Source organism: Lycorma delicatula, chromosome 3 (assembly GCF_047948215.1).
Source record: "Lycorma delicatula isolate Av1 chromosome 3, ASM4794821v1, whole genome shotgun sequence".
Classification (NCBI taxonomy): Eukaryota; Metazoa; Arthropoda; class Insecta; order Hemiptera; family Fulgoridae; genus Lycorma; species Lycorma delicatula.
In genome coordinates, this window is record NC_134457.1 from 107,050,557 (window position 1) to 107,063,236 (window position 12,680).

General features: G+C 29.8%; 1 protein-coding gene across 6 annotated transcripts in view; it reads left to right on the plus strand.

Annotated features, from left to right (window-relative positions):
* The window catches only part of LOC142321868 (major facilitator superfamily domain-containing protein 12-like), a 122,475-nt gene that overhangs the window by 69,151 nt on the left and 40,644 nt on the right, over window positions 1-12,680 (plus strand). For 5 of the 6 annotated variants that reach the window (XR_012755724.1, XM_075360330.1, XM_075360329.1 and 2 more), the window contains exons 2-3: window positions 5,553-5,699; window positions 9,832-9,957. Coding sequence is in view for 5 of the 6 variants with exons in the window: in XM_075360328.1 (XP_075216443.1) it covers window positions 5,553-5,699; window positions 9,832-9,957 (273 nt within the window). In the remaining variant the exon portion in view is untranslated. Of the gene's footprint in view, window positions 1-2,152; window positions 2,283-5,552; window positions 5,700-9,831; window positions 9,958-12,680 lie in introns of those variants that run through there. The other variant, XM_075360331.1, reaches the window with a different exon arrangement.

The following is a 12,680-nucleotide window of genomic DNA, read 5'->3' on the forward strand; positions in this document are numbered from 1 at the left end:
TCCACCAAGATAATTTTTTTTTTTTTTATAACCTCCGGGACCATAATTAGGTATTATGTCAGAGAATGAGATGAATAACAATTTTTGTAGTGTGTAAAAAGCCATGATAATTTGAAAAATCTATCATTACCACTGATATCAGAGTGCTACCACATTTAGTTGTAGTTTCACAACTAAATGTGTCAAGCTTTGATCACTGGAGAATTCATATTACATTTATTAGCTAAGCCTGTCAGATTAGAAATACCTCAGTAGACTTTTGCACTTGAACAGAGTAATGCACCAAGCTAAGGCTATGATTGGTAAGTTGAGCAGGCTCATGACCAGACACAGGGGGCCATGTTCATCAAAAAAGAGACTGATTTTGTCAGTTGCAATTACAATTATTTTATACGCAATCCTGGTGTGGGCCGAGGCCTTTGATAATAAGAACCTAAATAATGTATCTGCTCTGCAGAGATAAGGTGCGATACGAATAGTGTCTGCATATAAGATGGTATCAAAAAACACAGTAGAAGTCATAACGAGAATTGCCCCCTGTCGGGATACCTAGAAGTGAAGCTAAAAGACAGATGCTTGAAGAGTGGCAGGCACAGTGAGAAACATTTGATACTGGAGGCTGGACCAGAAGGATAATTCCTCAAGTCAGCATGTGGATAAACAGGGGGTACGGAGAGGTGGGCTTCCATCTCACACAACTGTTAACTGGACATGGTGAGTTTGGGGTTTCCTCCATCGTTTTGGTAGGTGGATAACCCCAGACTGCCGATACTGAAATGGAATTGATTCCCTAGAACACTGAATATAGAGATGAAATAGATGGAACAAGATTAGTCACTCATTTGGGATAAGTCAATTGCATCCAGAAAACACGCTGCAGTACTTGCTAGAAGGAAAACATGAATGGGGTAACGTAGCCTCTATGGTAACCAGAATAATACAAATCAATGAGGGAAATGCTAGGGAATGGGATGGGGACAGATACTGGAGGTAGAGAAATACAAGGGCAGCCCTGCTAATGAGAGGGCGATTTGCTGAGGAGGGCCACTCTTGATGATTGACCGGGGACCCGTTGAGTTGGGAAAGATTAAAAAGACCGGAGACCTGACTAGATCCCCTCCTTGGAGCGAAACTGGTTTGAGGCATAGCACAAAGAAAAGACCAAGTCCCAGCCTACTGGGTGAGTCCCAGCCTACTGGATCCTGTAGGGTCCTGGGAGGTTAGAGGCCAGGTAACCACTGAGGATGCACAATGTATGACTGCTGGACCAGTGGTCCATCCTCAGTGGCCTTGGAAAAAAAAAGAAGACTTTTAATCAGTGATTTTGTTGCAGCTTTTTCAACTTCATCTCAAATTGATAAATGTGAAAAAACTTTTTTTCAGATATAAAGTTGCAAAAGCACAAATTGTCAAGCTTACTGTAATAAATTTTTCCAAAGAAGGAAAAACCTGTTTATAAAAATTGCATATGCCTTATATATTGTTTAATTCAGTTGTAATGTATAAAGAGTGTGTCATCCATCAGAAATTATCATTCCCAATTTTGATCTATATCCTTACTACTAAAAAATTATTTCAGTCAACCCAGTTAGTTAAATAAATTAAGTTCATTATTTCAAAAATTCACTTAAATTCAGAAATAAAAAAAATTGTAAAAACCATTTACACATAAATAAGAATCTACAGATTGAAAATTTATGAGATTAGTTTTAGATTTTTATTTACAAATTGATATATAACCCATTTAATATAACTCTCCTCTTCTTCATTTGTTTTTTTTTGGGTTTTTTTTGTAATAAACATTTACTTGATTATAATATTTAATTCGAACATGCATTTTTCAGAGTAGTTCTCAACCACCTCTCTGATAGTATTTCAGAAACTGCTGATGGAAACTTATTTCTTAAAACAAAATATAGAAAATATTGCATTTTCAGAATTATCAGTATTGATACATAGTTTCAGAGGAAACCACAGATGAATAAACAGTGTTATTAGTAATCATATTCCATGTGTCATGTTGAAGTAGTATGTGGTGGGAGAATATAAGTGAATAACTGTTTTTGTATGAATAAAGATTACTCATACATTCAGATTTGATATATATTATGTATATATAAATTAGAACATTTTAATTTTGTGTATGTATACATCTAAGTGCAGTTCATAAACAGCAACAATTGTTATATAATTATTTTAATGGCAGTTTTTTAAATTTTTTGTTTTGTTTTTTTTTTTAATATGGTTGTGATAAATATTATTTAAAACTAAATCCATAGCGTGTATGTATAAATTTTTAAAATACTTTATTTAAAAAAAATAAAATTGCACAAATAAATTTCCATTATAAATAAATAAATTTAAAATTTAATAATAAATTATAAATCTATAATTTCCATTATAAATTTCCATAGATTGGCATTAATAAATCAGGTTTACAATTTTAGAAAATAATAAAAGTAAAAAGTTTGTGTTTAAGTCTGTTTAAAAAAGAATTTTAATTATAAAATGTCAAGTTATAATTTTTCATCTCTCATTTTTAATAAATGCTAGAAGAGATAGATTTTTTTAGATAATTGGGGTTGCTGTTGGCTCAGATGCTAGAAACTTTGATTAATTGAGAATTTTATTCTGATCAGTAATTAATAATAAATCATTTATTATTTAATTAAAATATATAGATGGTATACCATCCTACACCCATATTAAAGATAAACTGCATATATAAATATATATTTCAACAGTGTTTACTTTTTAAGGTAATTGTATTTTAGTACAGTTTGTGAATACAACAAAAAATTAGGATTATGGTATTTAAATTGTGTCAATTATTAAATTATCAAATGGCCCGATTCAGATGATAATCAGAGAAAGAATTTTCATTTCTTTGTTGCAAATATTAACTCCTTCATTATGACTTTTTTTCATTTCATGTATTAAAATATTCATGGTTATCCACTTCTTAAACAATTGTAACAGTTTTTTTGGCATCATATATTTAAAAAGTTTGATGCACTTGATTCTATCTCCAATCACTCATTTTTACTAATATCTTTACATCTCATTGTGTTTTTACCTGGAATGTTAGTTCTAGAGCTATACTGCAAGAAGGAAAGTATGGTAGTTAGTCAAAAAATGGGTGTGTTTTTTGCATTTTTCTACATTTCATGACCCAGGAACCCAAAAAGACAACAAAAAAAAGTTGGCGGTAATGTTTGCACTTATGTATGTTCGTGTGTTGCTGTTTGAAGCTTAATAACGTTTGACTGGAGTAACCAATTTTGATAATATTTTGAACAGAGATCATGTACATGAGAAAATTTGCGGGTAAAATTTTGGAGTTAATATCTCCAGGGGTTATAGATAGTTTTTGGGGTCAATTTTTCTCAAAACTTTTCAAACCCCATTTTATATTAAGCTCAGTACATGCATGTATGCATGCATATCTTATCATTTTTTAAACGAATCTGTCCCAAAATTCCCCCTTCCCAAAAATCAAAAAGTTATTGTTTTTATTTATTGCATTTTTTTTTTAACCAAATCCTTTTTATGTCTTTCTAGGCATAGTAGTAGTGCAAGTGATAAAAAAAAACACGGAGGAAATATTCGGGGTGAAGGAGCTGATCAAAATTTAGAAATATGATTTTATGAATATAAATTTTTTTTTTGGTTTATTTAAACATACATTGATAATTTTACAATAAAACTTCATCATAAATTACCCACACCCCAAAAAAAATCTTAGATATGTATCATTATTTTTATAAAAATAAATAACCAAGGCCAGGAAAATATTACAACTTTTTTATCAGCCTTCTTTAGAAAATAACCAAATTTTTCATTCTACAGAGTTTATACATTTTCAGGTTCTTTTTGTTTTGTATTGGCAGAAATATTTTTAATAAACAGTTTATTTAAATTTATTTCACCAATTATTTCTATTTAGTCAGTGCAAAAAAGATAAATTTATAGTACTAGATAAATTTGTTTGGTACTGTATAAAACTTCATTTTGATATTATTTGTGTATTAATTATATTGTCTTACTTATATATTCATTCATCAACTTGCATGTTAAATTATGAAATAAATATTATGCATATAAAAGATATCTGTTTTATGAAGTATTATATACACTCATAACAAAATATTGAGTACGTAATAAATTCCGTAATACTCAGATCTTTGAAAAGTGCGTAATTTGATGATTGTTTAAGAATTATTGAAGAGATGAGGTTAACAGTGAGCTGAATACTAGCTCAGAGGCAGTTTCAATTGTTAAGAGGAAAAATGTGATGAGACATCCAGAGAGTAATAGCTCTGAGTTTCATATATCAAAAGAAAAATCATGGGAAATCAAGGTCCAATTTGTCAGTAAATATCGTGTTTGAAGAATTTTAGGTAGTAATTTTCAAGGTCAAACAACTCTTAATTCTAGTTAGCTGTAACCAGAGTTGTAATTACCAAATAATTGCTAATGTCTAATACTAAACAAGTTCATTAAGAAGAATGTTCATAATAAAGAAAAAAAAATACAAAAAAAGCTGCAACTAATTATTACCATAGTTAATTGAAGTTCTAATGTATTGCAATACATAATGTTTCTTACACAAAATTTGTGTTAAATCAGAATTAATTTAAACAGTACATAAAATTAAGTTTTTGAATTCACAATTTTATAATTTATTTTTTAATAAATGTGTTTTATGTTAAAGATAAATTTAAATATGCATATAAACTATTATCTTTTCAAAATGCGGTAACATACAATTTAATAAAAATCTATATTATGGAAATTTTTCAGTATTTTTTTCTTAGGGAAAACTAATTAGATTGCAAAAGCTTTTTGTGTTAGTTTGTGTGACATACATTTTTGAAACAATGTATATGTATATAGTTGAAGTTTGACCAGTTCATAAAATGTGAGTATGTCTGTATGTCCGAATAAGTTAGTACAAGTAATGGTGGAAGGATCAGAAAATTTATTTAATTTATTTGTAGAGTTCATAAATTTAGTTTACCTAACAGTACTGTTAGAAGAACTTTAAAATAGTTTATTGAAGAACTAATTTTCCTTAGATATCATTGGATATTTTGCTTGATCAATGGCTTATTTGTAGAGTTATCTTTTTGGATTGTAGTGAATTTTTAATAGCTATTTCAGTTGTTTTCAACTGAAAACCCTTAATGATAACATTGGTACAAAAGCAACTGTCAAAAAACTTTTATGATTTTATTTTATTTTCTGAAGTTTGGACTTATTCATAGGAAAAATAACTTAAAAGATCAGCCATTGTTTTAATTGGCTATTTTTTATTTTTAAATATTTAGTTATTTGATATCAGAAACTGTAATATTAAAATTATAAAAAATCTTGCTTTTGATAAAATGTACTTTTAGGGAAAAATGAAATGTGCTGACCAAATCAAATTTTCTTATATTCTAAGTGTCTTATAATTCTTGTTTTTATGGTTACTGTTCTTACAGCTTGTTTAGTTTTGTAATAATATTATTTATTTTCTAATTGTAATTATGATTTGTGTTTGATTTCAGAGAAAGGGGGTAGAATGGTTCTCCCCCTTTCAACTCAGTTGGCCTATAGTGTCGGCCATGTACTTAATGACCTATGTGCTTCCATGTGGTTTTCATATTTATTACTTTTTCTTAATCTTGTTCTTGGATTAAGTAGCAAAGTATCAGGTGCGTAACATATTTGTATTATTTTTGAGATTTATGTTATTTCGGGAAAATTTGGACATGTTTGAAATGAAATAAAAGGCAAAAGTATACAGTATACAATGCACACTTTTCTTAAAATAAATAGCTCAGGTATCTCCCCATTTTATTTGGTCCTAACCTGAGGACAGTAAACTCAGCTGTACATTTACTTAATAATTCAGTAAGTTATGTTTCTAAATTGTCTTTTTTTCTAATAGTTGATTCCTGCATAAGTCTTTACTTGTGCATGAGTAAGAGATTATTACTGACTGATGAAACACCCTCAAGTATCAACTGTTAATTGAACCCAGAACCTTTACTTCTAGGATCTGTGCTTTGTCAACTGAACTTTTACTGTAACAATTTTCAATATATAACAAAATCAGTCGCTACTGTGTAACAGTTGTAATAAAAAACACTTATGTAACTAACAGAATCCTAGATTACCCCTACCATGTATGATCAATAATTCAGGGACTCTTTCATGAAATACCAGGTTTGGTATCCCCAGTATAAAAGATTAATAGTTTCAGACTTGCACCCTCAAAATCAAAACAGGGAAGAAGGAGTCAAAGTATAAGGGAAACAGATGAATTGTGAGAAATATACCAGCATTCCCCCATCGCAGTTTCACGACAATATTTTTTTTAATAGCAGAATTATTTATTTCATATACGAGTTCTAGCATCCCCCATCACAGCTTCACCCACACTATATGGTTACTTGTATTACCCATCGCAGTCAGGGAATATTTCACAGGTCAGGGCTGGCTTCACTCACCCTTCCCATCTTGTCAGGGGGGTACTCCCCCCTGGACCCTCGTGTGTTCATTAAACTCATGCTTATGAGAATAATAATGATAAATAATTAAAGCTTGTTCAATTTATAAAAAAACCATCAGTGTATTGTAATTTCTTCAGACTAACAGTTTGGTCAGTACAGGACCTGAAACTAAGTGATCTGAAGAATGCTGGTTTTTTAAAATAGTTTGCCCCTCCATCTTAAAAATATTACTTGTAGCTGTTTAGCCATCCTTCATATGGTTAAAAATTATATTTTTCCCGGTTTTTAGTGTTACACGACAAATAGCAGTAGAAGGTGGCCTGTACTTTGTTTCTCCTTTTTTTTAATTTTGTTTTATTTTATGTTTTTTTAGTCAAGTAACTGGAGGCAGTTGCAAACAATTGCATCACACATACTATAACAGTGGCTGTGTTGGTTGAGTCACTATACCATACACCATCAAAAACCTTAAAAAAATTGAAATTAAAAAAAACAACCCAAAAACGGGCTTTAGATATTTATCTGAAGAGTATTACCAAGTCCAGATTGATTGAATAGCTCATTTAGTAGTAGTCAGTAATGGGGAAAATTTGCTATCATTGTTCAAAAAAGGTTTTTACCTTTCTTCATCCCTTTCAAGGTTGAATTTAGAAAAATCTATAAATTGGTTTTTAGATATTCACATGAAAATTACTCTCACCAAGAATCAAGTTGGTGTCATCATTTGTTACCTAGAGATTAAAAAATAGCCTAGTTTCCAAAAAAAATTAAAAAATCCATTTTTACCCTTTAAAGTCGGAATTTCAAATAATTTAGAAATTAGTTTTTAGCTATTCACATGAAGATGTGAATAGCACACACCAAAAATCAAGTTGATATCTTCATTTGTTACCAAGAAATAAATAAAATAGTAAATTTCATTGTTACTACATTTTAACCTTTTAAACTCAAAATTTCAAAAAATCCTTTCTTACTTTGCACTTACACTGTAAGAACTTGTATTTTTCATCAATTTATCTTCTGTAGTTTTTGCTGGGTGTTGATGAATTAACCCATCAGTTAGGACAAGTTGCTGATAAGTACAAATACAATATATATATATATATATATATATATATATATATATATATATATGTGCCCTTGTCTCTTATCTAGATAGGAATCTTAACATGAAATTTTGTTAGATGTGTTTTTTATACTCTTGAACAGGCAGGCAGCATTTTCAGTTATTAACTCAAGTCTCTATCTTTACTGGTTTAGAAATCCCTCAACTGACTAAACAGATGGGCATCTAGACACGCTGAGATTGAAAGTATTGCGAGAGCTGATTTTTCAACCTAAAAGGGTGTTAACATAATGTGAGCTTTCTTTGACAATACCTAGTATGTGATTGTACAAAAAGGTTACTGTATTCATTTTCACAATTTTAGGTACTCTAAACAAAAGAGATTTTATGTTTGGGATTCCCTTTCTCCAGGCACAGGATTTGATAAACCAGGTGTGCATTTTATTAAGAAGATAAAACTGATCAAAAATAAATCCCAGACAGGCATGCACAAATGCCTTTTAGGCTGAGGTGCCTGTGAGTTTAAAAGCTGTTTGGATAATTTAATTTAATAAGCAATCAGTTTATGTCATTGACAATGGATATAAGCAGAGTTTTTATTTTTAATACAATACTCAAATCTTAAATCCAAAAAACAGTCTATAAAAATAATTTTGTCACATTTTGTTTCCTCTATTCTATGAATTTTTTTTAATAAATTGGGAAAGATCTTGAAATTTTTGAACACAAATTCAGTAATAAATTAATAGTGAACAATTTATGTAATTTATTTTTAATAAGTAAATACATTATAGTTTGATATATGAATGATTTATTGTTTAATAGTTGTTAGTAAGTACATTACTTAAGTAACTATTTACATTGTTTTATAGAACTATTTTTAAATCCAGTATAAGAGATTTGCCAAAAAATACATAAAATTTTTCCAGAATTATTTTATTTACTTCTTTTACAAATAAATTGCTTTACATCAGATTTTTTGTTTTTCAATTTTGAAGTCTGCAGTTCTTATTGCAAATTTTTTTTTAATCACTTCTATCATTTGGATGATCCTTCTATGATGGCTTCATCTTAAGAAACAGAATGAAACTAGAAACCTGCATAATAGAAATTTTTTTAATAAAGAACACCAAATGCACAGGAGCGTGTCGTGGTTCAGCATCAGTGTTCTGTTTGATCATGCTTCAGCCCCCATCTTTCTCATGACCTCCATACATTGCCCAATTGCTTCCAAGTAAAGATTTTTGTTGATGTTAAGACTGTAAAGGATCATCATAATGAACAAGACCATTCCATTCAAAAAAGACAATCAACATTGCTTTACATTTGAACAACTTAAGCATGTATCTGACTTTAAATGTTGATACTAATTGTAACCCTATACACAGCTCATATACTCTTCTTCTTTACAAGCTTCTTGTAACATTCTCATTATTTCTATAATTGTCCTGCTCAATTTAGTACATAATGTCACACAGGTATTCTTAAAACAATTTTCATTTTCTTTATATTAATTATTGCAAGCACAAAACACCCTCTCTTAAATGTTTGCAGACTGGGAATGAAACAACAGAGTGATCCAGCAAACAAAATATTATTTCTAAAGAATCCCACTATGTAACATTACTATTAAGATTTAAATATCAATACACTTGCATGCTATTTCAAAAGTTTGGTTTCATTTTAAATGATATGTTTATTGAACAATTAAAATGAGATTGAACTAAAAAATAAACACTCATTAATTCTTTAATCAAGTAATTCTTTATTTACAGAAACAAATTTTTTTAAATTTTTGTCATGAAAAAAATTATTTAGAATACTTTTTACATCTGTCTTTAATTTTTAGTTATTGGAAATGGGAAAAAAAAATATTAGATGTGTATCTTACAAGTAATGGACATACCCATATGGATTAATTTAATTTTAAATACCAGTGACATGACAGGAACCCTATAACTTATACCAAAACATATTTATGCGTACAAATTTGAGTCTTACAGCTGTCCAAGAGCTTTTTGAACCTACAAAAATTTTAGATTGAACAGTTCATTTTTTCTGAAGTTATGAGCTGACAAATTAATAAACAATGGCTTGAAAAAAGATTAGACTAAATTCCATTAAAGAATGAAAAAAAAACAGTTATGAAGTATGAAAAGATGTATTCATTATCTTCTTGTATTTATTTTATTTATATACTTCAATTAATTTGTTAAATTTCCTTACTTTCTTTATTTTTATTGTACTATTATTTTTTTGTTTTAGGTGCATTAATGTTACTTGGTCAAGTTGCTGATGCACTATCGACACCTTTTGTTGGGTTTTGTTCTGATAGAGGTAGTGTCTTTTGTTGTTGTGGTTATGGAAGAAGAAAAAGTTGGCATCTTTTAGGTAGTTGTCATTAAATATTTTAATCCTTCTAATTTTTTATTGTATTACATTTGTAATTTTCAGTTTTATCTTTTTTTTTTGTTTGTAATTATGCATTATGTTGTAAACAACCAAAATTGAGTATTGTTCAAGAAACTCTCTTAGTAGCCTGTAGTCTCTACTTGTAGCTGATATTTTTATTATAATTTTATCATTGTTGTACATAAAAATCAAATTTCATTGATTCTTTTGGGAATTAGAGTTAAAATACCTTAATTTCTGTAGAAAATTAATGTACGTAGCTAACGCAACAAAAAATAACTAATTATTGGTAAAGTAATCAGTATCAGAAAAAATGTTGAGGTAATTTAAAAACTGTATTGCTGTTAGAAGTTCATTTCGAAAAAACTCAGTCCAAGAATTGCTGAGTCTAGTAGGAGTTGATCTCAAGACGTGGAGAAGGAAAGTACTCTTGTTCATTTGTACAACCTTAAGTTTTATAGTAGCTAGAAGCTATTCTTGTGCTGCAGTATCTTTTAATAAGAGTGGTGTGGTTTATGTAAATAAACTGAAAGTGAAGGAATTAAAAGTAGAGAAGGAAAAAAGAAGGAAGCAAATGTAGTTATGGAGTAATAATAAGGAAGGAATTGTATAAATCATTAAGAAAACAAGTTTGAAATTGCCTGCAGCTAGCTAAGTTGGATCATTTAAATAGAGATAGTGTAATGTTTTAAATAAATTGGAAATTGTTACATTTGGTATTAAATTATTGAAGGAGGAAAACAATATTATAAAATAGTATAAAAGAATCTGTTAAGGAATTTCAAAATGATATTATCAGAAATAGTAAAAAATATATAAAATTGAAAATAAAAATATTATTTTAAAACTGGAGATTACTCAAAGATATAAATTAATCAGCTTAATCAGGAATCTATTTATAATAGCATTAAAATTTTTAATTCTTTTTTGCAAAGTGAAGTTTTATTGAAACCTTTTTCTAGAAAAGCTAACATTGTAAATTTAAGTTTAATGAATTTTTAAACATTTATAGTTTTAAAAGAAAAGATGAAAGAATAACCCAAGTCCTATGATTATAGCTGAATTCTTACAAATTAGTGATAAATTATAATTTATGAAACTTCTGCTTTATATTAATTACAACAAATATTTTCAAAAGGGATATTTCTACCAGAAAATGTTGTTTTAACAAATATATGCTAACAGCATATGTTATTTAAGAACATTAATACTGAATTTTCAAGTTTTTATATTTCACTGAAACATGGTCATATCAAGGTTACCTTCTTTATCCAAACTTTTGAAACTATTGTTAATGATTCAGTAATGGGGATAATCTTTTAGTGCTGTTAAACGATCTTGATTAATAAAAACATTTGCAGTAGTTGTTTTTTATAAGGATGGTAATTTAATAAATATGTAAATTTAATACAACAATAAGTTAATACTGAAAATGTTATACTGGAGACTGACAAAAATGTATGACATATATTGAAACTTTAATGGATGTTATCCAGAAGGCTTCTCCTGTATACGAAGACCTTCCGATTTTAATTCGAGGGGACTTCAATTGTGAATGTCAAACTTGAATGAATTGCTTGGTAAGAGTCTGGAGGTGTCAGTATTGAACCTTGATAAACTATTTTTGGATAGTGATTAGAAGAGGAAAGGAATCACTGGAGGTGATGGAGGATGATGGGTTTTTGTTATCAATGGACATTCAATGTCTGGTTCACGAAATCAGTTCTGTACATCAAAGCAAGGTTTTTTGAGGAGGAGGAAACCTTTTATGGGTACCATGTGGTCTCAAACCCCATCGTAATGTGGAATTCTTCCTTGCAGACCTACCCACTAAAACCCCTTCCCCTCTACAAAAATATGGGATGCTGAGGCCCACCTATGGTATTTTCGCAGCATCCCATGTGCCTTGTGTCACTTCGTTGCCTCCATTGCTGGCCCTGTCTTCGTTTTCCTGCAGGAAACAGTTCTGGTCAGGTTTTTCTTTTTTATCTTTTATTATGGATCAGGTTCATTTTTTATGATGTCTTTAAATTTAGGTTTCAATGATTTTATATTTTAAGTGGTGCATATCGGAGATGATGATGTGAATGAAGGTTGATTGATTAAACTGATAACGTGGTATTACTGTCTTTCAAATTTTATGATAGTGATGTTAAACAGATGTAATATTATAATGCAGGTAATTATGTAATATAAGTAAATGAATTTAGCAATGGTCAACTTTGGTCAACAACCTCAGAACCCATCGAGCACTAATTTTTCTAAAGCCAAAATGATCTCATCAAAAGTGGATTGATATCCACTTCTGATGCGATTTCTTCAACAATGAAGTGGCGATCACCTTCGACAAGCTCTCGAACGTCAGTTGTGAGACTTGACCTTGGGAGTGGATCATGACTTTCGTTTTCTACACTTTCTCACCTGGTCTTAAATTTTCTGGCGCACATATACACTTGGTTCTGAAACAGTGTTACAGAACAATGATGACCCTGCGAACAGAGTCAAAAGTCCATAAGAAGGGCCCACAAGTTCATCAGCTAACTTTTTGCCAAAGAAGCGATTTGGCAATCACATAAAACCTAAAATCAAGAGCCTTCTGCATCAAAGAGCAGATGGATCACAATACATTACGAAGAAAACTTAGGAACCGCATGACCTGGTAGATCACCCAACTTTTGATGGGTGCTGCGAAAAGCAACCCC